This window comes from Aspergillus sclerotioniger (genome assembly GCF_003184525.1).
Source record: "Aspergillus sclerotioniger CBS 115572 chromosome Unknown BO94scaffold_10, whole genome shotgun sequence".
NCBI classification, from domain to species: domain Eukaryota; kingdom Fungi; phylum Ascomycota; class Eurotiomycetes; order Eurotiales; family Aspergillaceae; genus Aspergillus; species Aspergillus sclerotioniger.
In genome coordinates this window covers 25,961-48,692 of record NW_020291000.1, presented here as the reverse complement: position 1 = coordinate 48,692, position 22,732 = coordinate 25,961, and the positions used below count along the sequence as shown (strand labels likewise).

The following is a 22,732-nucleotide window of genomic DNA, read 5'->3' as shown; positions in this document are numbered from 1 at the left end:
TTCAGGATCGCACGGGACGCCTAGCATTCTCAGAGGGTTGTAAAATGGTCGAATAACGACGGGGGATCGTTTGAATATCATGTTCCACCACTTCACTTGTCGAGCCTGATTATTGCGACTTGATAATTTGGCGTGAGCGATCCTCAATGTAGTAGGGTGGCCAGATGCTTCATCGGAGATGGGTTTGTGGGCCTGAGGGAACATGATCTAATCTGCAGTAAATAATGCCATCTTACCGGGGCTTCAGACCACACCGAGCGACCCGGAATAACGTGTGTGACGGAACACCGGTCAAGTCGGTTGAAAGGAAGCTGCAGGGAAGAACAGGGGAAGCGTGGGTTGATGAAGAATGTAAGAATGGGGGCTATTCTGCATGGGACGTCAGAACCGGAAGGTGGGCGCCTGCGTGTCGGCTAAGTAAGGTAGCAGCAGGCAGTAAGTAGGTATGGGCCAAACAGCCAAACAGCGAGACAATGAATGCCCAGCCCAGTCCGGAATGGGCCTATTCAGGCGGAGAACCATTAACATTATTCACCACCATAACAATAGCAAAAGCAGGGGCACAAAAGTTAACCATCCACAATCACCCGACCGAAGCAGTCACCGGGTGGAGAGAAGAGGGGGGGAAGAGACACACTTTCTCCGCAAAAGGGCGAGGGAAAAAGGTGGAAAAAAGCCCTCGGGTTGGGTCGAGGCGGCCGACCCAAAGCCGCACCAACACTTTTTTGAGGCTGACTTTTCTAGCGTCATCACTAAAAATTATCCTCACGGATTAACCTACTTTCCCCCTCTGTCCTTCACTGCGGAGCTCTCCTGCAACCCCCCATCACTCAACGCCCTTCGGACGTCCCCCATCGTACTCCTGATATCTTCCTTGTCGGAAGTCTCCCCTCTCATCCTTTTAGTGATTCTTTATTCTGAGACGCGCACAGGAACTCCCTTGGCGCGTTTCCCGCTCTTGAACAACCGCAATCATGGGTTCGTCTCAACCCCTCCTCATCCGGCGCACTGTCCCAATTTACGCCTATATTGTATGCTCTGGCTGGTCCTTGATACTAACGTCTCTATCTACGTATAGCGCCCGCAAAGCAGAAAGCCCAGAAGATGTCTCTGGGCAACTTCTTGGCCGATGAGAGTATGTCCATGTGGATTCGCATCGTCGCGAGGATGGACTGTGCTAATAAGGAATAGACTTCGGCTCCTGGGCTGACGAGATGGAGGACATGCCTTTGCCTGGTAAGTAACCGGTTCTTTGCCTCCAGTCCATCACTTTTGCTAATAATGACGCCCTCCTAGCCGGTACGATGGTCACGATACTTTCCTGTTCAGGATAATGCTAAACAGTCATCAGCTCCCTCCATGTCCAGCTTCGGAGGCGAACGCCGCTCTGCTGCTCCTTCTTCCGGTTTTGGCAATAGTTTTGGTGGTACGGAACCCGTCCCCGTGTGTTGTTGATGTTTGCTCTGGAATATATGTTTGATGCTGATGGGAGAATGGGAGAACAGAGCGTGAGCGTGGTGGCTACGCCGTGAGAGAGCCTCTTCCTCTTCCGACCCAGCCCCCCTACACTGCTCACGTCGGAAACCTGTCGTTTGATGCGACCTCCGCCGACATTTCCGACCTGTTTGTCGACTGCAGCGTGACCAACGTCCGTGTTGTTGAGGACAAGTTGACGAAGGCCCCCAAGGGCTTCGGATACGTCGAGTTCGAGACTGTCGATGGCCTGAAGAAGGCACTCGACCTCTCCGGCGCTACCCTTCAGGGCCGTGCCATCCGCGTTAGCATTGCCGAGCCTCGTGAGTATTCTTCCCCACAGATGATTGTCCGTGCTAGCTGACGGTTCCTATAGCCAAGGAGCGTGATGTCAAGGAGTTTGACTGGACTCGCAGAGGTCCCCTTCCGGAGCTTCCCCAGCGCCGTGTTCCCGACCGCTCCTCTTTCGGACGCAACCTCGACAACGTCTCTGACGCCGGTAGCGAACGGGCCAGTGGCCGTCGCAACTTCGAGAGTGATGGAAAGTTCCGTGATTTCGGCAACTGGGAGCGCAAGGGTCCTCTCTCCCCGCCACCTGCCCCCGTGAGAGAAGGCCGTCCCCGCGGTGACGACGGCCCTGGTTTCAGAAGAAGCTCCCCCGGCTGGGGTGAGGGACGCTCCCAGGATGGCTCCCGCCCCCCTAGACGCGAATTCCAAGAACGTACTCCTACTGCTGCCGACCTCGATAACCAATGGAGATCCAAGATGCGGCCCGACCAGCCCGCCAAGGAGCCCAGCAACCCTCCTTCGCCCGCTGCCGCCCCTGCTGCTCCTGCCAGCCGCCCTCGCTTGAACCTCCAAAAACGGACTGTTACTGACGCCGCCCCTGCGTCCGCTACCACGGAATCCAAGGCCAGCCCATTCGGTGGTGCCCGCCCCATCGACACTGCCGCTCGTGAGAAGGAGGTCGAGGAACGTCGCCAGATCGCCATCCGCCAGAAGAAGGAAGCGGACGAGAAGGTGAAGGCTGAAAAGACCGAGAAGACCGAGAAGCAGCGTCCTGCCAAGGAGCAGCAGCCCAAGACTGAGAAGTCTGGATCGCCGGCTGACCCCAATGGCCGCGACACCGCCGAGCACGCCCAGGGTGGCAAGAACTTCGACATCCTCCGGCAGGCCGGCGAGGATGAGAGCGGCATGCCTGCTGATCAAGACAAGACGGAAGAGACCGCTGCCGCTGCCAAGGGCGCCGAAGCCTCGACCGATGCTCCCGCCAGCAAAGCGAACGGCAACTGGAGGGCCGGGCCTGCCGAGACCGGCGCCGACGACGAGGGCTGGAGCACCGTGAGCTCCAAGCCGCGCAACAACCGTCGTGGCGGCCGCACGTTCGCATAGATAGTACCGATACCCCAAAGCTGGTCATCAGCTGACTGAAACCTTGCGCCATGCCTGGAGATGTGCGTCGTGAAAAGACCTCGCTCTTGCTCCCCCGGGCTCTGATCCCGGTCGCTTCTGGCTGTCGTGGCCCGGTGGATTTTGGTTACGTCGATGTCCAATTGTTTTGATGTTCCTATCGTCCTCGCTTCTTTTACCTTCTCCTTTCTTTTCCCTACGGGTTGCCGCCTCCGTCTAGATCTATGATTCAGGTCTAGCCCCTTGTTTATCCGTCGAGCATGTCGAAAAGTTTTCTTTTCCCATTTCCTAGTGTTGTTCACGTTTCTCCGAGCTAGTTATTCCCATGTACGTGGATGAAGTGTTATACAGCAATGACCCTTATGGCTGATGCGAAGGAAGAAGAGTATTCTTTTATCTTTGAATTGCTGAGACCCCGTCGATTAATTTGCACCCCGCCCCCGTCGGCCTTTGGCTGTCGGGACGTTCCTATGTCTTCTACCTACTCTATCTTGCTCTGGAACCGGGATGGCGTGTGGAGTCCTATTCTTTCTTGTTCACCTACCGGAGCCATCCTGTCTCTTTTAGTTGACGAGGCAACCATACGAATAAGATTACGATTCAACAACGGCGGTCGCTGGCGGCTTTGTATTGGTTTTCGAACGGACTTTGCATTGCGATTGGAGTGGTCGTACATGGGATGTCTGTCTGTATTTGTATTTTGCTATGGGTGGTCGGCTTAGTTCTACCTACCGTGTTGCTTAGTTCGCTCGTAATCGCTTGGGATGGATGCAGATAGAATGCACCTGCTACCTACTAAAGTCCTACTACCTACCTACCTTGCTATCTATCTATCTATCTGTCTACCTATCTATCTACGCAGTATCGACTAGTTCCGTTTCGTTTCACCCGATCTCCACATTTCAGCTACTACCACACACCACACACCCACCACATTACGATCAATTCTTGTGCAAGTACGTGCCAAAAAAAACATGCACAGGTACTCATTCATAAGTAAACCTAGGTAACTTCTAAAAGCAAAAATAATACGAACTCCAATCATCAAGAACGGACAAATTGGAAGGATTGAAGGCGGCGGGGAAAAACCTAAGGCGCCCACGCACCGCCTGGAGACCCGAGCTGAAAGCAGTAAAGTAATCCCTTCCCAATGGCAAATGGCGGGCGGTCCCCGCGGGCCCCAGCGCTGAAGATCTGCCGCCCCGTCAAATCCCTAGGGAAAGTAAGTAGGCAGGTAGTTCTGTCAGCTCCGTGCCAGATCAGACCAGACCAGACCAGCCCACCCTGGTGTGTGTCTTGTCGGGTCGGGGAAACTAACTAACTAACTGACTAACTAACTAATTGAACTGATTATTGAGGTGAGTGATTAGGCCCGCTGCTACGTAACTCGAAAACTTATCTATCTTGGTGTATCTGGGTAGATAGAGAAAGAGATTCTCTATCTGCTTACCTGTTGATATCTACCCCACACATATTCTTTTTTTCTTCTGCTGCTTATTTGAGTAGCTTTCGCTTTTGTTTGAGTCGTTGTTGTTGTTGTGATTCTTTCTCGGTTGTTTGAATTCTTGTGTGGGTGTCTGTCGGTCGGTCGATGTCAGTATGCATTCGGACGAGCCTCGCGATATGATCTCAGGTGCTGGAGAAAGGGATGGGGATGCTGCTGGCACAGCGCCGTGGAAACTTGGGTTTCGGTCGTCCCGGGCGTTTGTGATTTGCGTGGTCGCGATTGCGGTTTTTACGGTGAGTTCTCTGTCGCCTTGGTGGTGGTGGGATGAAATTGGAGTGTTGGGTCTAATGTGAGCGATGGTGAGCTTAGGATGTCTTTATCTATGGCATGGTGAGATGCTCCTCCACAACTGGCATTTCTCCCTCGGGTTCGCCTAATCTGTGATAGATCGTGCCCATCTTACCGATTGTGCTTAAAACACGGGTGATTGTTCCAGAGGATGAGCGTATGTGGTGTTTCTTGTCAACTGGGATGAGCAGATACTGATGGCGCATAGTTCAAACATGGATGTCAATCATGCTTGCTGCGTTTGGTGGGGGCATATTCTTTGGGTCGCGTGAGTTTCTGTCTGTCTGATTACTGTGCGATCGGTGCGCTAACGAGGTATAGCCATCTTCGGTTACTTCGCAGATCGAAGCACCTCGCGACAACTTCCATTTCTGATCGGACTGCTTGCGCTCGCTGGGACGACTATCGTGTTCTGGTTTGCGGAGACGGTCTCGTCGCTGGTCATTGCGCGATGTCTCCAGGGCCTCTCGGCGGCCGTGGTCTGGACGGTGGGTTTGGCCCTTGTCGTTGATACGGTGGGGAAGGATCAGGTGGGAGCTGCGATGGGATATGTGTCCATGGCTCTGACCGTGGGGACTGTGTTTGGTCCGTTTATTGGAGGTATTATGTGAGTTTATGTCTTGTCGCACTGGGACTAGGGTGCTAATGGCTTAGGCTGTCGCGAGTGGGCTATCATTCGGTGTTTGTATTGGCAATTGGTTTGATTGTCCTGGACATCAGCCTTCGACTTGTCATGGTCGAACGCAAGTCCGCCTCTAAATGGATCCAGTCGGATGAGGGTGGCGAGACAGAGGGCCTGCTGAGTGGCGCGACGGAAGAGCGTGGTGTTGGGTATGCTGCTATTCCGGATGATGGCGCCGGTCAGACGTCTGTCCCAGGCGAGCCGCTGTCCAGCGGCAAGGCGACATCCGTGCCGGGAATTATTCGCTTGATGTGCTCGGGCAAGCTACTGGTCGTCCTCATGGCGACGGTAGTTGATGCGATCATCTGGTCCGCTTTCGATACAGTAAGTATTCCTAAAGAGCGCGATCCCTTTCCAATTGCTCATGTCGTCAGGTGCTTCCACTGTACGTAATGAAAACGTTCGGATGGGGATCGTTCGAGATCGGACTCTGCTTCCTGCCACTATTTGCGCCGTCTTTCCTCTCGCCATGGGTTGGTATGTATCCGGCGACCTCGATGCCTCTGACTCTGCTAACAAGATCGCAGGCGATGCCGTTGACCGCTGGGGAGCACCCCGGGTCGCCTTCCTCGGCTTCCTGCTCGATTTCCCTACGCTGCTGCTCTTCCAGCTCGTCGCACGGAACACGACTCAAGATCAGGTCCTCCTCTATGTGTTCCTTTGCTTCGCAGGAGTTGCGTCCACCCTGCAGATGGTATCTCTGATGACGGAGGTCAGCAACGTTACGGAACGGTACGAGAGAGAGTTCCCCGGCATCTTCGGGAAGCAGGGTGGTACTGCACAGGCCTACGGGCTGTTCAACGTCGCCTGGTCCGGCGGACAGGTACTGGGGCCCCTGGTTGCGGGTGTCCTCGTCGAACGAGCCGGGTGGACGACCATGGTGACGGTGTTGGGAGCAGTCAGTGGAGGAATGTCGGTGGTGATTGCTCTCTCGGACCGGAGAGTTCTGCCGTTGGGGAAGAAGAGGTGATGTCTCATGATTCACGATTCACGATGCTAAAAGCTGCAATGATGTGCATGGATGAGTGACGATTGACGGATTGAGGAAGGCTATGGGGTTATCGTTATCCGATAATGACTGTATGATGATCATGTGTTGTGTGTAACGTCCAAGATGAAGTCTGCAAGGGAGTATGCGAGGCAATATAGGGTATTCTTCAGAAGGCATTCATTCCCCTTCCACATAGGTTAAATTGAAGATCTCCCGACCAGCAAGGGAGGGATCTTTATTCAAGCTGCAGGATACCTCATGGATTATCCTCATGGCTGGTGTTACCCTGGCGATTGATCGTAAACAGAGGGGTGAGGCAGGAATGAACCGGCTTCCAGACAGGCCATCTGGATTGACCTGAGAGACGTTGAGAGATGCGAGTGGCCGCGGTGAAATGACGAGTCCAGCAACTAGCCGGCGGGTCTCAACGGCGCGATCCACACGTGTCACGCCCACCGCGGATCCTACGAGCATCCCTCGAGTCGTCGACGAAGCCCAACAGGCTGGGGAGGTTGGCCTGGAATGAAGGGCCCCGATATGATATCGCATCCCCGACGAGCACACCGTGTCCCCAATGGTGAGTTGGAGGAGGAAGAGGCCTCATTCCTGGAGAGGATGGAACCTGGCGGCTCCCCACCGCTTCCCGGCGCAGGGACCGTCCAGATGCCTCGCCGTCTTCCTCTTCTTCCTCTTCCTTCGGCCGGCTTACTTCCAACGTCCTCCTGCTGACCTGCATTAATCCTCCATCCTCTCCGGGCTCTGCGTTGTCGGGCTGCCTCCAGACAGGGATTTCTCGTCCAACCTCCTTCCCTTGCCTCCGCTGCACAACTGCAGACCGTTCCTTTTTCAGTCCGTTTACTTTGGCCTCCTATTTAATCGCCTCCCTCCCGCGTTCTGCGACACTGGTCCGGCATCCTTTCATTTCATTCCCGCACCCCAGTTTCACGCCTGGGTCGCTGACGTTGCCTCGAATTGTCACCCAGAACATCACGGTTACATCCACCTTCACCTAATGCGACCCAAACCATGTCGACCACCACAACCACCACCGCTCTAACATCCACCACCCTCATCGGAACGCTGCCCGCCATGGCAAGCGCCGCCGCCCTGGTCTCAGGAAAGACTTGTCCTACATGCGGACAAGATGGATTCATAGCTGCCGGTCAATCAGCAGACGATTCCCGCCGCCGAGTCAAGGACCTCGAAGGCGAAGTGAACTCTTTGAACATTCAAGCATCACAAATGGGTAGGACACTACGAACCCCCATTCTTTTCTAGACTCAACTAACGGAATTAATGCTTACAGCCGAGAAACTGGCCGCATATGAAGAAGAGATCCGACGGCTGCGATCGCAGCCCAACTCCCGGAACGGTTCCTCCGTATCGTCCACCTCGTCGACGCAAGACCGATCCCTATCTCCTACTCAGCTCCTGACATCCCCGAAATCACAACCAGGGCGACTCTCTACCCTCGCCTCCTTCCTCCCGTCTCGTCGACCCAGCGCTACCAGCTCGACGCAGGCCCTGTCGGTCGTCTCTCCCCCACCCCCGCCCCCGCCCCCGCAGAACACTAGCCACGAGGAGACAGTGGAGTTACAGAATGCACTGGATCGGGAACAGAGTTTGCGCAAGGCTGCGGAAAGCCAATTGTCGCAGGCGAGCACGGAATTGGAGGAGTTGACGGCGCAGCTGTTCAGCCAGGCCAACGAGATGGTGGCGCAGGAGCGCAAGGCACGTGCGAGATTGGAAGAACGGGTAGCAGTGCTGGAGCGTCGAGATGTCGAGAAGCGGACTCGACTGGAGCGCTTGGAGAAAGCGATGGAGAGAGTGGAGCGGATTCGCGCGCTGGTTGGGTAGGTGCAGCGTGCATAATGTTTGTGTGGTTTGGTTTCGGTTCCCTTCCTGTTGTTTGTCTTATACCCATACCGCACATACCCTGGTGTTCTGGTGACGGCTATTATTCCCTTTGATTTCGGATTGCATGAGAGATGCTGACCTGACGGCTCAATGGGTCAATGCTCATACTTATGAGGGTGATGATTAGCATTTGGCGGGCGTTTGTTTTTTTTCCCTTCCCCCTCGTTTTTATTACTAGGAACTGGCCTGCGGGAAGTCTCCAGCCCAAGGCGTTTCGAATGGCCTTAGTAAGCACCTCATTACGCATCATAAAAAGCATGGAATCAGATGCATCCTGTAAAGCTAAAGAAGCCAAGCAGTGCTTAAAGACTTCAACCCAGCAACCCAAAGGGCTATGTCAAGCGCTATCTAAAGGGTTTAATCAAGTAGTATTATTCTACAAGACGGCAAGCGGGGCGCCGGAAACGGCTCCTATTGAACCGCCCTTCTGCCCGCTTCCACCGCCTGCTGCTGACAGTCATCGGCCTGCCCGTTGTGGTAAGGCTCTTACTCCACCACCAAACTACCAGATAAACATTGCTGTCTTTGAGGAAACGAATCTGCGCTTCCCCTCTTCGGCCCCAACAGTTACTCGTCTGGCACCGTCTGTCCTTCGGTCTTGGGCGAACAGAAAACATGAGATTCCGCGAGCAGCTAGTTGTACGCCCCGGTTACCATATACAAACACCTTCAATTGCCATGGGCATATTCTTCGCAATTTAGGCAAATATCCTAGATGATAAAATACACTTTAACATTTTGATTCACTTTCTCCGCTTTCATCTCATATTCGTTTAGGTCCACTTGTATTTTCGATAGGCACACAATGCAAGTATACCAATTGGCAGTATCCCCAGAGGCGGAAGAGCATGCACTGGGAGGAGACTCGGCCAAACAGACCGAACATCATCCCCACTTCGCTCCTTTCCTCCATAATCTGCATTTCCAATGTCCAAGAGAATCTGACGGGCCTCCGTATATTGCGAGGTCCAACACTTATAAATGACGGTTCCATATCTCAAGCCCTCCACCGACGGAAAGACCCCACGATCATAGTTATCTGCAATGATTTCCCAATCATCATCGCCGATATCCTCGTAAGGGCGTGAGCCCACCACAATCTCAAAAATCAGACAACCAAGAGCGAACAAGTCCGTCTGGAACGATCGAGGCTCGTCAGGAGATTTCCTATACCGATCCTCTTCCATAACAACAGGGGACAAATCCCCGATGCCCGAGCCTGCGAAATCGCAAAGTTTGATGGAGAGATCATCCGCAACAAGAAAGTTGCGGACGCTGATATCTCCGTGAATAACGGAATGGGCGTGGATAAATTGCACTGCCATCACGGCATTCTGTATCCAAGTATCTTTAGTTAGATCATCCACCTGTGCGGAGTTCTTCCGGATGTAATCACGAAGGTGTCCATTGTGCATGTACGGAAAGCGAATGCTGGTCTCTGTTATCTTGAGGCAATTGAGAATGTCCCTGTGCTTAGGAAGAGATCGGTATATGAGTTTTTCTCGTTCAAGGCTCATCGAGGAGAAGGACTCTTCCTCTTGCATGGATAGAATGGTCTCTTCGCTGCATCTACTCAGGTCATGTCGAAGCGGACTTTTTAGAACTTCGGTGTCGTTGTAGGAATCGCGACAGATTATCCCAGAGGAACCAAATGCGACCATAGGTCGGCGAACGCCAGCTGGGTAGATGATTATGGGGTGAGCCATGACATATTAACGTTTGGGGATGCTGCTAGAATAAGATTCATTCATTCATTCATCTTGTCCAGGGGCAACCGATCCATCTTATATAAGAAAGCCGCCTGAGAGAGTAGATATTATGTAATCATAGGATTGGACGTTTCCGACCAATGAGGCTTCCAGAACACACAAGCTTCAGCGTATTTCAATTCCTAGCGACTGGATGAAGAGGCACCCGCGGAATTGTTATCGGTCTTTCTCTATTTGATGTTTAGTCAGTCACTCTTTAAAGAAATCTCTTGTTCTTACCCTGCATGTCGGACAATCAAAGATTCGGTTTGTACTGCTGGGATTGTAGACAGTTCGCTTGATCACACCGCAATCATCATCGGAGCATGGATCAACTCTGGTGTCTGGTTTGACGCACTTGCATTTATACTTCACGTTTATTATGTATGCGGTGCACATGATGAAAGAGACAGCTATGGAGATTCTAGATCAATGAAGAAAATTGGTTGACTGAGATGGGAGAGGTGATTTTGTGAGAGGGGGGGGAGTGACTGGGTATTTATGCATTCAGCTTTTCTTTTCTTCGCACTGAATGTAATTGTGCACTGTAATGATACTTGTCCACATAGTTACTTTACTCACCATAATAGGTCGACGTACAGAAATGGAAGCAGAACGACTGACAGATGGAATTACATTGAAGAAATCTGGGTCTAGTCGAGATACAGGTTGCTTCTTAGACAGGTATGAAAGAAAAAAACACTGCAAACTTCCCTTGCCCATGAGCTACCTGATCTAGGGTGCTTCGAAACTTAGTTGTATGGGGATAAGACAGATGTATATATATACGGTTTCTTTCCTTGACTGCAATATTTATCACTTATCTGACAAGTTATACTCATTAATTCCAACCCAATCTGAATTATGAATCCCAATAGTAGTAGTAACCCCAACCCACCACGATAGACCCCGCCATCCAAATCCGGGACTAGTTTAATTAGCAGTCTCCACTCGTACCAATCCCAGATTACATTTATAGAATCCCGGGGCCCTGGTTCATAATCCCTCGTATCTATCCCTATTCATACTCCCATTGGTCTTATTATCTTATTTTCATCTTTTTTTTAGAGCATAAAATGGCCATCGGAATAGCTATTATCGGCAGCGGTACACACCCACATGCTATACTCAAGCAATTGCAAAATTATACTCTATTTATCATTAAACTAATCTAATTGATATTTAATTAGGCAATTTCGCAAGGGAAGAACATCTAGTACGTTCAATTCCTATACCCATACCCATACCCATACAGAAAAGCACACATACATACAACCAACCCACAATTAAAACCAACACATCCTAACAATAAGATAGCCCCTCCTCCACGCCTCCACCACCTTCAATCTCAAAGCCCTCTACTCCCGAACTCACGCATCAGCCGAAACCCTCCTCGCAGAGAAAAACATACAATCTTTAGATATCTATTCCGAGGACTCGGGTCCAGGAAAGCAGTACGAAGATTTACTGGCTCGGGAGGATGTAGATGCTGTTGTTATTGCGTGAGTTCATTACTACTATACCCATACCCATACCCTCATTTAACTAACGAGAGTGGAGGGGGGGGGGGAAGACTACCAATCACCGCCCAGCCAACCTACATCAAACATGCCCTATTGGCCGGAAAACACGTGTTAAGTGAGAAGCCTATTGCCGGGGATTTGAGCACCGCTCGGTCACTGCTTTCGTTTTATCAGACGGAAGTGGTGGAGAAGGGTGAGAAGAAAGTGTTGTGGGGCGTGGCAGAGAATTATCGGTTCTTGGGCAAGTTCAGTCGTGTGGCGGAGGAAGTGAGGAAATTGGGGACTGTGAGGGCGTTTAGGGTGTCGGTGAGGACGTTGATTAAGGTGGGGTCGAAGTATCATCGTATGTTTTTCTCTTTCTTTTTTTCTTTTCTTTGGTTTGTTGGTTGGTTGGGGGATGGAGTAGGGGGTTTGGGATGGGCTAACGTGCATAGAAACCGAATGGCGACGTACCCCTGCTTATCGAGGAGGATTTGTCCTTGATGGAGGTATTCATGTTGTCGCTGGGTTGAGACTCATCCTGGGGAAGGAGGATGCTCTTGCGGCCGTGTCGGCCATGTCGTGTCTGCAGCAGGAGCATCTGGCGCCGGTGGATACGGTGGATGCGGTGGTCAAGACTAAGTCCGGGGCTACGGGGGTGGTGTCGTTGTCGTATGGAGCGGCCGTGAATGAGACGGTCTTTGAGTTTAGTTGCGATGGGGGCGTGGTGAGTCTTAACCTGGACCGAGTGACTGCTAATGGGGAGTCGTTTGATGTGCCGTTTGAAGGTCGGGGTGTCAACTTTGAATTGGCTGCGTTTGGGGAGTCGATTCGGAAGGGTGAGTTGGAAGAAAGACTGCGGCCGGACGAGGCCATGGCCGATTTGGAGATTATGGAGGGGATGTTTGTGAGTGATGGAGGGTGTGTCCAGTTGGAATTGCAGTGATAGACGTTAGGCAATAAAGAGGGTAGAAGTATATAGGGATAAAGAGTCAGACGTGTGCTTCTTGCAGGTCTGTTTATTTATGTCGTTTCATCACATGCTATGCGGCGCCGGACAAGTTAATGATTGCCATCTGGACAGGATGCACCGCTCTCCTCACAGTAGCGGCAGAGATCAGAATCTCCGTCATCACACTCAGTGCAGTGGAAGTGGTACTCCATGTCCGGTATGCTCACTAGACAGACATCACAAGCTGTCTTACCCTGGTTTTCAGTCACTTGACCAACTTTTAGAACTCCAGCACAAGCAGTAGCTTCTTCTTGACCGGAAAAGTAGGCGCACAACTTCTTCATGGCCCTTTCTGCTGCCCATGAGAGGGGAGTCCCACCGTATATAGGATCGCTGTGTTGCTGTTCTGCCCCGTTCTCTAGCAACGGCGTCACAGTCCTGCTACCACCCAGCAGTGAAGCCGCCAGCAAAGGTGTAAGGCCGTCGCGGCTCTTGTAGTTTGGATCAGCTCCTCCCCCTAAAAGTAACATGGCCATGGTCTCATGGTCACTTCCTGCAGCCCATAGGAGTGGGGTCTCCCCAGTCATCGGGTCTTGGAGTTTTAGATTAACATCCTGGCTCAGTAAGACTTTGACCACATCCGCATTTCCTTCCATAACCGCCCACATCAGAGGATGTCGGTTGAGCATTGATTTAGTAAGGATAAGTTCGGCACCATTGTCCAGTAAGAATTGTACCACATTTGCATGTCCTTTTCTGACTGCCCAAATCAACGGTGTCAAGCCCTGTTGAGCGTCCTCCAGATTGGGATCCGCCCCGTTCTTTAGCAAGACTTTGACAACCTCGATATACCCGTGGTAAGATGACCGTAGTAATGCAGACTTACCAGCCCCATCTATGTGATCTGGGTCGATACCTTGGCTGAGCAGCAACTGGGTTACGGATGTATGTCCAAGACAGCGGAGTCCGGCCTTTGTAATCACTTCCAACGAGATCGACACCCTTTGTCAGTAAGAGTCTAACAACTCCCTCATGGCTGTGTCCAGCTGCCCAACTCAGTGCGGTCCAGCCGTATTCAGTGTCCTTGATATCTGGGTCACAATTTGCCTCCAGCAAGAGCTTGACAACCTTGTCTTGACCATATCTTGCCGCCCATAACAATGGGGTTTGGCCGTAGTTATCCAGACAGTTCTTGTTAGTTTTGTAGACCAGCAATTGATGGACAACTGAGTCATGACCATTTTCAGCTGCCCGTGATAAAGGGGTCCTGCCGTTGTTACATTTTAAGTAAAACGTTTCCTGATAGTATTTGCGAGGTCCAATATGGCGAGGAAATCCCCGACTCCATATCCGAAGCTCATAGCGTGGCTAGGCGGGGTAGTTCGTTTGTTTGGCAGACGATAACAGACAACTTGAGTATGTTGTCAACTTGCTATAAATGTTTGAAATAACTTCCAAGAGGGAATGAGAAGACAGTCATTGTATGGGCGTTGATGTCCAATGCCCAGCTTGGTTTCTTCGAATGACAGTTTTGAAGAAAAAGGTGACAGTGGCGGAGTACTGTGATAAGGCCTGAAGGAAGAGCAGAGCGTCCATTACTTAGTACCAGCTGCACGCTGCGCCACTCACAGGTAGTCATTGATCATCAAGCGTAAGACGGGTGTTCAGGGACCAGGGACTTGTTATTCAGGATTTGATGATTCACAGGAAAGAAAAGTCATAGAAGTCACTGTTATAAGAAAAGCATGATGATACAGGAGTAGTCCTACAAAAAGGTAGAAGTACTTTTACGAAACTGAACCAAACCAAACAGCCCAGGAGAGTCAGTCTACTTGGTATAAGCATCGGAGAGTCGGAGAAAGCAGCTGCAGTGTTGCGGAGTACCCAGACACAAGCCGATTCCGCACTATACCCCATACGGCAAGGTAAGAGTTATCCCCAGCACCAAGACTCCTGAGTCAGCAATGCCAGCACAAACCCGGGTGGGCAAGGGCTAGCGGGGCGAGCCCTAACGCACCGAGAGCAGTTAGACTCGCTAAGCGAGCCACTAGCTCGACTCTCTCGGGCGGCCAAACCTGAGCGCGAATTTTCGAGATCGATTTCGACCCGTACGACAACTCCCAGCGCCAGCCCGCGAGACGACGACAAGGTATGTGATATTGTTGCCGGTTGTTTGCCTGTTGCAAGCTAATCGAGTTCAGATGGTCCTCGCAAAGAAGCACGTCCCCATCGTCAAGAAGCGTATGTCCTTTCTTTCCTCCCTGCAATCCCAGCCCAGTCCAGAGTCGTCAGAGCCAGAGTCGATCCGTCCGTCGGTTGTCAGTCGTCCAGCAAGCATGATGAGGATTACACCCGGTGCGGAGGAATGAGCAAGTGTCGAATGATCGAAGCGAGCGAATTTTTCGAAGCGCGAGAAAGAAGCAGAAAAAATATCGGAGACGAACATCATCATCATCGGCGAAAAAAGAATTTGATTTCATCCATCATTTACGACGGGAACACTCGATTCGAACAATATTCATCACACACAAACATACCCACCCCTCAACAAAACAATTGACCAGAAGTGCTTGCTGGACTACGGACGGATTGAACTGAGCCTCCAGACAAAGACTACGTTACGGGATAACGAAACGGACTTCCCCCACGACTAACATATCCCTTTTCCAGGCACCAAGCGTTTCTGGCGCCACCAGTCCGACCGCTTCAAGTGCGTGCCGGAGTCATGGCGCAAGCCCAAGGGTATCGACAACCGCGTCCGTAGACGCTTCAAGGGCAACATCCCCATGCCCTCCATCGGCTACGGTTCCAACAAGAAGACCAAGCACATGATGCCCTCCGGCCACAAGGCTTTCCTCGTCCACAACCCCAAGGACGTTGAGCTTCTGTTGATGCACAACCGCACCTACGCCGCTGAGTATGCGCCCCTCCCTCCCTCTCCCCCCACCTATATTCAAACACGTAAATACTAACAATCCAAACAGGATCGCCAGCGCCGTCTCCTCCCGCAAGCGCGTCGACATCATCGCCAAGGCCAAGGCTCTCGGCGTCAAGGTCACCAACCCCAAGGGCCGCGTCACCACCGAGGCTTAAATGGATATGGAATGAATGTAAAGAAAGCCCAGAAATTTCATCATTTTCATTTTCTATTTTAAAATCTCAATCTTATACCAAAATGGGATATCCGAGCTTCAGAAAAAATGGAAGGAAGACCGTACCCCGTTCGTTGCCTTGCCCTTTCGTGGCGGGTGGGGACTTGTGGAGCTTTGAATCATCTTATCTCTCTTCTGTGGGGACTTACTTGACGATCGACGTATGTGCTGGATTGCAAAACGTAATGATGGATGTGATATGATATGATTTTGTTGTATAGCATGTCATGTCGTCTGCGTTTTGTGGTCGTGGGCTGGTTGGCTGGTGCTGCCGGTCTGGGAATAAAAATTTTCAAATATCTTATGAAGACCTCTCTTGTTTCTATTGTCTTTCTTGTTGGGTAGATGGTAGATTATGTATAGTTTGTGGGTGATGTAGATGTATGCTGCTACGGCTGTAATGGTCTATGTAGATGAGAATCTCTTGTCTATCATGGTATCAAGCAAACGAGCCCCGTATGTGGCAAATGTAGTGCATCTCACATGTCTAACAGATCTAATTGCAAACGCCAATTATGCATAATGCATCCTGAACATCCAACTTAAACTGCCGCAGCAGCAGCCTCAGCAGCCTCAGCATCGGCCTTCCTGCCGGATGAAATATCGACGAGGCCAACACCTTGCACGAGGGCAGGGATATTCGGCTCAGAGCCATCCCCCAGGTCGGGCACAACGCCATATCCGATGACGATCTCATCTTCTTCCGGGCCAAACACCCAGTCGGGCATCTCGCGCGGACCCTCCACGCCGTCCGGTGGCAGGCCCCAGCTGGGCATCTTGCTGGTGTATTTCCAACCGTCCTCTTTGTCGGAATACGCCGCAGCGTGGAGGAAGATACCCAGGTCCTCGGGCCGAGGATCCGTGTAGAGCTCCGTGTCGCAAACGGAGCATCTGTCGCCGGACAGCATCTCACCCTTGCGCTTATGGTATCTCTCCACAGCGGCTTCGTGTTCGCGCGACATGATCTGCTCCACAACGGAGCTGTCTGTGCCAGGTGGAACCAACGGCGCCGCAGTGAGGTGTGTCCGGTAGCTCACCGTGTCGGGGACTTCGGTCTTGCCGATGTTACATAGTCGATCGATAAGCTCGGAGTCGCGCTCGTCAGTAGTCTCGTTCTTGCCAAGATCGGGTCCAAAGACCTTGCGATTGGAGTAAATCGGATCGTTCGAGATTGGGTGGCCGAGGAACTGGAGGTGCACGCGGATTTGGTGTGTCCGTCCAGTCAAAGGTAGGCAGTGGACGATACTGTATCCTTCGCTTTCGTTGGAGTAGATCGGAGGTGGAGTCGCCGGCCGTCCGTCCGCATCAACGGTTTGAGGTTCCGGGGCTTGGGGAGGAATATACGCGAGACGACGGAACTTGGTCTTTGCCTCCTTGCCTGTCGCGCGAACGCGGTTGAGGCCCACCTTCGGGCTCACGGACATGATGGGCTGATCGCAGACGATGACTCCATCGGGGAACTTTCCCTTGACGCGCGCCACATACTCCTTCTGGAGTGTGCGGGCCTTGAGCTTTTTGGTCATGTTCTCCGCGGCTTTGGGAGTATTTCCGAGGAACATGACTCCAGAAGTGAGCCGGTCCAGACGGTTACAGGGTCGGGGGACCCATTCGCGAAAGCGCTGCGAGCGCATAATCTCGAGCACGGAGTTGTAGTGGTACCGACCGGCGGAGTGAACGGGCACGCCAGCAGGCTTGTCAATGACAATCAGGTCATCATCCTCGTGGATTATACCGATATCCTTCCCGGTGACGGGGGGTTCGTGGCGATGCAGGGTATGCGAAATGATTTCGCCGTTTTTGACGACGGTATGGGGGCCGGCCGGCTTGCCGTTGACGGCGACGAGGCCATCTGCTAGAGCCTTTCTCTGCAGTCACGAACATACTCATATTAGCATCCATTGTTTTGGAGGACAGCTGAACGATAGGAGTGCGTACGTAGTATTCGGCTGGGCGATCGCGAAATTCCGAGAGGAAGATATCCACCAACTCTCTGCCTCTCCAGCGCTCCTTGCAGTAGGTGTTATAGGTATAGTGGTATGGCTTGACCCGGCGCAGGCCGCCTTCGAAGTAGTAATTTGCAGGCCATGGGTCACACGGCGTGACGGCCACCTTGGGTGGCTCTTGGACTGGGTCTGGAGGGGGGACCTGAAGGGTCGTGTCGACGGGCACCACAGACATGCTGGGGGGCGGAATCCGGCCGCGTCGTATTAGATACGCGGTAATGCGGGCAGAGGGAGCCAGGAGGAGAGATGAGGGTGAAGATTAGGTAGGATAATGAAGAGGGCCTATGAAGGGGAGAGGGGAGAGAGGAGGAAAGGGGCGATGGAGAGGGGCTGGACTGGTTCCTGACTGATTTGGTCCCGCGGCGGCGAAAGAAAAGAAAAATTTGGCGTTGCGGGGAAATTTCCCCGTCGATACGAACATCAACACGGATCGCCAGCAATTGAACCCCAGCAAGGCCGCATTGCCATTGCTTTTACTGTGATTGAATTACATTTGAAGTCTAAGTTGGATTGTCACTCAAAAGACTAATTGCCTGGTTCAAAAACACAGAGCCGTGTGGCTGTATACCCCTAGCATCAAGCAAAATGGACTCATTGCAGTTTTTATATAGATCTGAATAATGGACATCTAAACCAATTGAAGCCCCGGAGATCGCTGAAAATCAAGTCGAAATAAACAAACCATATACGACTGAAAACAGTATTCCCCTGAAGTAGGTTATATTCTTTGAACCAAGTTTCCACCATCAATTGTACTAAGCGACCATTCATAATCCCGAAAAGCTAATTAAGGATGGACTTGCTACAACAAAGCCTCAACGGACAGGTCCCGGTGTAATAACATCACCATCCTATGCTGCTGCCTCCTCCTCTGCAACTCCAATCATAGGCAGGTTGGCAGCGTCTACACACCACACTTGTTCCAAGCGCCAGCAGCATGCCATTCATGATCCCCAAGATGTTTTTCTGCCTCATAAATCCAGCGCCGGACGGGGTCTGTGTCGGGTAAGAACCCCCCTTTGAGAATCCAGTCGGTCCGACCAAGGGCGTTGCTTGCAAACCGAAGGGACTCGATGTAGCTCCATTGGATAGTGGTCTGCATGCGCTCCATCTCCAGCCCCTGAATGTCCCAGTGCAAGGACAGTGCGGTCCCGGGTATTTGGGAACATACCAGACACAGGCAGCACAACAACTGATAAAATGCAGCCATGACGAGTAGCGTTTGTTGACTGCACCAGTATAAGAAGAACATTCCCACCGCTGAGGACAGACCGGCAGCCAAAACGAGAATGCCATAGGTGGTCTCCCCAAAAACCTGATCGTAAACCACGTCATCAAAAGATAGTAGGTCGGTCATCTTCTGATCGCAATGTACCACAATGAAGCCCTCTCCAGGGACCCGTATAACGAAATCGCTGGCTGGTTCGCACGGTTGGACATCAAGACTCCGAGCCTTCGAAATAGAGGCGACACCGTTGAGAGTGCTGGCGAGTGAAATGAGAACAACGGCAATGACTGCAGGCCAATCTTCAAGCACGACCGCCCAGGCCACGATGCCAGCTGTGAAAAGAGAACTCCCAATGATGATCAATCTCAGAGGCGCCCAGTTTTGAACAGCCAGCAAGCTGTCACTGCCACGATCAAGACCAGAGTCGTCACGCAAACGGAGGCTAATTTCCTGGCACTCATTGGGCTTGAGCAAGTCAAACTGGAGGGCCACACCGGCAATATAAGGCATGGATTCAAACGGAACATTCCGTGAGACTAATAGTCCCTTCGCAGGTATCATAGGATAACTCCAGCTGGAGGGTCGAATTGGAACCCAAGGCGCTGGCATCAGCCTTGGAAGGCAAACCGTTCGAGAAGCATTCAGGGGCTCGGCAACTTTGGAGATGAATTTTGCTGCCAAAATCACCGCGATAGAAGTAAAGATAGGTAGCCAGTGACGGGAAGGGTCTCAGAGATCCATGATCATGTTGATATGACTCCAGTTGGGTATTTCCACGATGATCGGATCAAGCTGCAGAGTTCTTGGTAGCCCATAAAAATCGGCTGATGTAGGGAAGGAAGTGACACTTTCTTAAGATCAGGGCTGGTGTCTACTATATGAGAAAGGACTGGTCAGCTGGTTGCCACATAAGCTTCCTGCCAAATAGTCGTATGTGATAATGTGCTGTGTCGGGGCTTAGAATTTGCGGTGGCGTGTTTCAGCAACCAACGAGAGCAACGGATGAGGGGAACACAAACCTGGAGACCATCCACTAGCAAATTATACATCTGATAGCTCAGAGTGAAGACGTCTTCATTCGTATATCGGCCTGCCAAGGGGTCAAGGCGCCTGAACGCCAGAGTTATCAAAAATCGGCCTTGCCAGAGATACCGTACAGCTCCCGTTTATTACACATCATCAGGAAAAAGCATTCATCTTGGCAGGTGCCAAATCATGAGATTAGCAATGGTGGCGCTGAAATGTATGGTCCGAGAATCGTATGAGGGAAAATACAGCCCCAAAAGCATGACCGATGTAAATGAGTAACCGAGAGTAAAAAGGGAAAGATGACGCAGAATTAAAAACACATAAGCGCCACAAGCACTATTCACACGGGAATCGGCGCGTAGTAACCAAACCTACCCTGCGGATCATACTTCGCCTTCAATTCCTTCAGTCTCTTCAGTCTCCATGGCTCAAATCCATACAGGTTTTCAAGGGACTCCGTCCCAGATGCATAGTTCACGTAAGCATGCAGTTCAGGTGAACCGCTGCCTTTGAGAAGTTCCTGTCTCAGTTTGTTGCCAATCTGAACGGCTTGAGCATCCAGCTCGGGGCTTGGTTTATTCACCATAGCAACAGTGACGAGCTGATTATCTCCCCGATGCGGAAATGCGGCAGCATCGTCTGGGCCAGCTCTGACGCCATACATGGAGTACCCCTCGAACAAAACCTGGGACACATTGAACGGTGAGTCTGGTCCAATGGTTTGGGTGAATGTGTCCATAAGAGCGCGCTGTGCGGTGGCGTTGTAGGACACGAGCCCAATCGGGAAGCGGATTTTGGAGGTATCTGCGACATTGCAGGCGATTGAATTGACGTTTACGCCAGCCCATGTTGGGATATCCTTGTAAGTTCCTGAACCAGACCTTACTGACATAGGACCGAGCTTTCGAAACGGGCTAGTAAACTTTGTGGCGACGGCAGAGACACTCTCCTGAAGGAGATCGACCTGCAGAATTGGCTGCAAACGTTGGTTAGTGACAGAACGAACCCAATCCAGAGGAGACGGTGATACATACATTCGTCGGGTCTACACTTGGATTGCGATAGATAACATCCCGATTGAACATGCCAGGAGGTTGTTGCTGAGCAAGCCAATTGATGGTCTCAAAGACAGCTTCGACTTTGTCGTGACTGAAAACATAACTCTCATAGGACCACAGGCCACCGTCAGGAACATCGTAGACCTTCAAAGTTATAAACGTCACGATTCCAAAATTATGCCCGGCACCTTGCATAGCCCACCACAAATCAGAGTTCGGACCCGTAGGAGACACCTCGCGGATGGCTCCGTCAGCAGTCACCATGCGCATCGAAACAAATTGGTCTGAGACGATGCCATATTTTCCCTGCAGGATACCATGGCCTCCTCCTAGAGCAGGACCCAGAAAGCCCGTGCACTCGCAGATTCCCGACACTAGTTTAAGCCGGTCAACCGTGTATACGAAATGTTTCCACAGCAAAAACGTACCCGTCTGTTTGCCGGCCGCCCACAGTGCCTCTATAACCTCACCAGATCTTTTGCCACCACCGAGAGTGACTGTTTTGCCATCCTCTGATATAACAGTTGAGTTGAGGTTGCGCATCCTGATCTCGATGCCGTTGAATTTCCCAAGGCTGGTTATGGTACCGTGGGTGCCGGTCACCGCCAGAAAGGGGATGTTGTTCTGGTTAGCGAATTTAACCTACATTGTCGTTAGCCAGGAGATTGCATAGACTTTCAAGGATTCAAAAGTTTAAACTTACTGTTGTTGCAACATCCTCCTCTGTTCCCACCTCGACGACAGCCGTAAAATGAGGAGGATCAAAAAGAGACCATCTCTGGGTTGCCTGCACAAAACCCGCATTATTTGGCAGAATAATTTGCGCTCCCACGGAAAGCTGTGGTCCTAGTAAAGTGGTGATATCCTCCCGACGGAAAGCAATGGCATCCGTGAGCCTCTCTGTGAGGAGGACAGCAAAGAGGACACTTATGATCCAGACTTTCCATCCAGCCATGGCTCCCACACAACACTGGTGATGCCCAAAGAAGGAGATCAAGAAATCCTAGTTGCACAGCAATCAGGCCATATATGATCCGCAGATTTTGGTGTGGCCTGGAACATCAGGCTCCTGCATTCATCATATGGTACCTTTGTAGTACAAGTGCACTGCGCCCCGTTTGTTGCAATATGGGCGAGAAGAGCACGCTATAGATAGGTGCATCGGAGCAACTAGGTGACGATCAGAAGCCAAGTCTCGTGTGTTTGCCAAACAAAGACTATGCACCAGTCCACATGTTTCAGCTCGAACTGGAACCCGTCGCATATTCCTAACCCGGACCTCATTGCATTATGGTCCAGTTGATATGAGTATCCATGATAAGCAAGAGCAACTGTGGCCATTTGATTTCACAGCTCAGGGTCAACCTGAGTGATCAAGTTGCGTGGCTCAACCTCAACCATCTCTGCTGCACACGTCAGCCAGGCTGACCAGCGATTGAATCTGAGGCATAGGCATTGCTCACTCAGAAGCAGCCACCAAATAAGCAGTACCTCTGGAATGTTACACGCATTCTCAAAGACAAAGGATGGAAGTGTAGTTTTGAACCCCACTGCTTGAGTGCTGCAGCAGACTGGGCACCAACTGAGGCTGTTGCCTGTTTTGTGATACGTGCTTGTACACCGACTCCATCCGATCTACCAAACGCTTTGTACCCCCAAAAGCGGGATAAGCAGATCCGAGATCTGACCTCGGAAAAGTCAAAGAAACGTTTGACAAGTGAAAGAAAGCGAGAACTTGCCACTAAACCCAAACCAGCAACGCACCCCCTTCGACACCTGAACCCCAGGGTGT

At 51.6% G+C, this 22,732-nt stretch overlaps 11 protein-coding genes across 11 annotated transcripts; 6 read left to right on the top strand and 5 right to left on the bottom strand.

Moving 5' to 3' along the window:
• Positions 1-875: 875 nt before the first annotated feature.
• BO94DRAFT_21379 (translation initiation factor 4B) lies at positions 876-3,082 on the top strand. Its single transcript, XM_025606173.1, has 6 exons — positions 876-978; positions 1,079-1,135; positions 1,192-1,236; positions 1,352-1,426; positions 1,506-1,796; positions 1,850-3,082. Exons 1-6 carry the CDS (start codon positions 975-977, stop codon positions 2,863-2,865), a joined length of 1,488 nt encoding a protein of 495 aa, XP_025468648.1. The 5' UTR covers positions 876-974; the 3' UTR covers positions 2,866-3,082.
• A 1,027-nt stretch (positions 3,083-4,109) lies between these two features.
• BO94DRAFT_533779 (MFS transporter) lies at positions 4,110-6,519 on the top strand. The gene is made up of 8 exons (XM_025611395.1): positions 4,110-4,623; positions 4,700-4,720; positions 4,778-4,835; positions 4,887-4,946; positions 5,000-5,285; positions 5,333-5,684; positions 5,735-5,837; positions 5,888-6,519. The coding sequence occupies exons 1-8, from the start codon at positions 4,483-4,485 to the stop codon at positions 6,328-6,330; spliced, it is 1,464 nt and encodes a 487-aa protein (XP_025468647.1). The 5' UTR covers positions 4,110-4,482; the 3' UTR covers positions 6,331-6,519.
• A 620-nt stretch (positions 6,520-7,139) lies between these two features.
• Positions 7,140-8,258, top strand: BO94DRAFT_21326 (uncharacterized protein). The gene is made up of 2 exons (XM_025606170.1): positions 7,140-7,597; positions 7,658-8,258. Exons 1-2 carry the CDS (start codon positions 7,378-7,380, stop codon positions 8,206-8,208), a joined length of 771 nt encoding a protein of 256 aa, XP_025468646.1. The 5' UTR covers positions 7,140-7,377; the 3' UTR covers positions 8,209-8,258.
• A 744-nt stretch (positions 8,259-9,002) lies between these two features.
• Positions 9,003-10,007, bottom strand: BO94DRAFT_514010 (kinase-like protein). The gene has a single exon (XM_025609867.1). It carries the CDS (start codon positions 9,972-9,974, stop codon positions 9,042-9,044), a length of 933 nt encoding a protein of 310 aa, XP_025468645.1. The 5' UTR covers positions 9,975-10,007; the 3' UTR covers positions 9,003-9,041.
• A 164-nt stretch (positions 10,008-10,171) lies between these two features.
• BO94DRAFT_21263 (uncharacterized protein) lies at positions 10,172-10,575 on the top strand. The gene has a single exon (XM_025606165.1). It carries the CDS (start codon positions 10,215-10,217, stop codon positions 10,464-10,466), a length of 252 nt encoding a protein of 83 aa, XP_025468644.1. The 5' UTR covers positions 10,172-10,214; the 3' UTR covers positions 10,467-10,575.
• Positions 10,576-11,043: 468 nt separating this feature from the next.
• On the top strand, positions 11,044-12,536 carry BO94DRAFT_489587 (Gfo/Idh/MocA family protein). The gene is made up of 5 exons (XM_025609092.1): positions 11,044-11,123; positions 11,207-11,232; positions 11,334-11,518; positions 11,590-11,882; positions 11,974-12,536. Exons 1-5 carry the CDS (start codon positions 11,093-11,095, stop codon positions 12,462-12,464), a joined length of 1,026 nt encoding a protein of 341 aa, XP_025468643.1. The 5' UTR covers positions 11,044-11,092; the 3' UTR covers positions 12,465-12,536.
• Positions 12,537-12,973: 437 nt separating this feature from the next.
• On the bottom strand, positions 12,974-13,583 carry BO94DRAFT_420364 (ankyrin repeat domain-containing protein; the record flags this gene model as incomplete). Its single annotated transcript, XM_025607399.1, has 2 exons — positions 12,974-13,230; positions 13,412-13,583. Coding segments are annotated over 2 exons (429 nt in total), but the record flags the coding sequence as incomplete, so codon positions are not given.
• Positions 13,584-14,671: 1,088 nt separating this feature from the next.
• Positions 14,672-15,563, top strand: BO94DRAFT_463521 (60S ribosomal protein eL32; the record flags this gene model as incomplete). Its single annotated transcript, XM_025608026.1, has 3 exons — positions 14,672-14,711; positions 15,141-15,387; positions 15,455-15,563. The coding sequence occupies 3 exons, from the start codon at positions 14,672-14,674 to the stop codon at positions 15,561-15,563; spliced, it is 396 nt and encodes a 131-aa protein (XP_025468641.1).
• A 486-nt stretch (positions 15,564-16,049) lies between these two features.
• Positions 16,050-17,967, bottom strand: BO94DRAFT_21217 (pseudouridine synthase family protein). Its single transcript, XM_025606162.1, has 2 exons — positions 17,558-17,967; positions 16,050-17,487 (listed from the first exon to the last, which is right to left on the bottom strand). The coding sequence occupies exons 1-2, from the start codon at positions 17,798-17,800 to the stop codon at positions 16,165-16,167; spliced, it is 1,566 nt and encodes a 521-aa protein (XP_025468640.1). The 5' UTR covers positions 17,801-17,967; the 3' UTR covers positions 16,050-16,164.
• Positions 17,968-18,529: 562 nt separating this feature from the next.
• BO94DRAFT_463520 (uncharacterized protein) lies at positions 18,530-19,567 on the bottom strand (the record flags this gene model as incomplete). Its single annotated transcript, XM_025608025.1, has 1 exon — positions 18,530-19,567. A coding segment is annotated over one exon (1,038 nt), but the record flags the coding sequence as incomplete, so codon positions are not given.
• A 655-nt stretch (positions 19,568-20,222) lies between these two features.
• Positions 20,223-21,895, bottom strand: BO94DRAFT_584274 (FAD-binding oxidoreductase; the record flags this gene model as incomplete). Its single annotated transcript, XM_025615612.1, has 4 exons — positions 20,223-20,858; positions 20,917-21,314; positions 21,369-21,582; positions 21,644-21,895. The coding sequence occupies 4 exons, from the start codon at positions 21,893-21,895 to the stop codon at positions 20,223-20,225; spliced, it is 1,500 nt and encodes a 499-aa protein (XP_025468638.1).
• Between the last annotated feature and the right edge of the window lie 837 nt (positions 21,896-22,732).

Excerpts from the sequence above, each read along its gene's own strand:
- BO94DRAFT_489587 (XM_025609092.1), top strand. The coding sequence starts at position 11,093 with ATGGCCATCGGAATAGCTATTATCGGCAGCG. Across the intron at positions 11,124-11,206 it reads AATAGCTATTATCGGCAGCG|GCAATTTCGCAAGGGAAGAA; the intron begins GTACACACCCAC and ends ATATTTAATTAG. Across the intron at positions 11,883-11,973 it reads GGTGGGGTCGAAGTATCATC|AAACCGAATGGCGACGTACC; the intron begins GTATGTTTTTCT and ends TAACGTGCATAG.
- BO94DRAFT_21263 (XM_025606165.1), top strand. The coding sequence starts at position 10,215 with ATGTTTAGTCAGTCACTCTTTAAAGAAATCTCTTGTTCTTACCCTGCA.
- BO94DRAFT_21326 (XM_025606170.1), top strand. The coding sequence starts at position 7,378 with ATGTCGACCACCACAACCACCACCGCTCTAACATCCACCACCCTCATC. Across the intron at positions 7,598-7,657 it reads CATTCAAGCATCACAAATGG|CCGAGAAACTGGCCGCATAT; the intron begins GTAGGACACTAC and ends TAATGCTTACAG.
- BO94DRAFT_533779 (XM_025611395.1), top strand. The coding sequence starts at position 4,483 with ATGCATTCGGACGAGCCTCGCGATATGATCTCAGGTGCTGGAGAAAGG. Across the intron at positions 4,624-4,699 it reads TCGCGATTGCGGTTTTTACG|GATGTCTTTATCTATGGCAT; the intron begins GTGAGTTCTCTG and ends TGGTGAGCTTAG. Across the intron at positions 4,721-4,777 it reads ATGTCTTTATCTATGGCATG|ATCGTGCCCATCTTACCGAT; the intron begins GTGAGATGCTCC and ends AATCTGTGATAG.
- BO94DRAFT_21217 (XM_025606162.1), bottom strand. The coding sequence starts at position 17,800 with ATGTCTGTGGTGCCCGTCGACACGACCCTTCAGGTCCCCCCTCCAGAC. Across the intron at positions 17,488-17,557 it reads ATCGCCCAGCCGAATACTAC|AGAAAGGCTCTAGCAGATGG; the intron begins GTACGCACTCCT and ends TCGTGACTGCAG.
- BO94DRAFT_21379 (XM_025606173.1), top strand. Across the intron at positions 1,237-1,351 it reads GGAGGACATGCCTTTGCCTG|CTCCCTCCATGTCCAGCTTC; the intron begins GTAAGTAACCGG and ends AACAGTCATCAG. Across the intron at positions 1,427-1,505 it reads TTTTGGCAATAGTTTTGGTG|AGCGTGAGCGTGGTGGCTAC; the intron begins GTACGGAACCCG and ends ATGGGAGAACAG.
- BO94DRAFT_514010 (XM_025609867.1), bottom strand. The coding sequence starts at position 9,974 with ATGGCTCACCCCATAATCATCTACCCAGCTGGCGTTCGCCGACCTATG.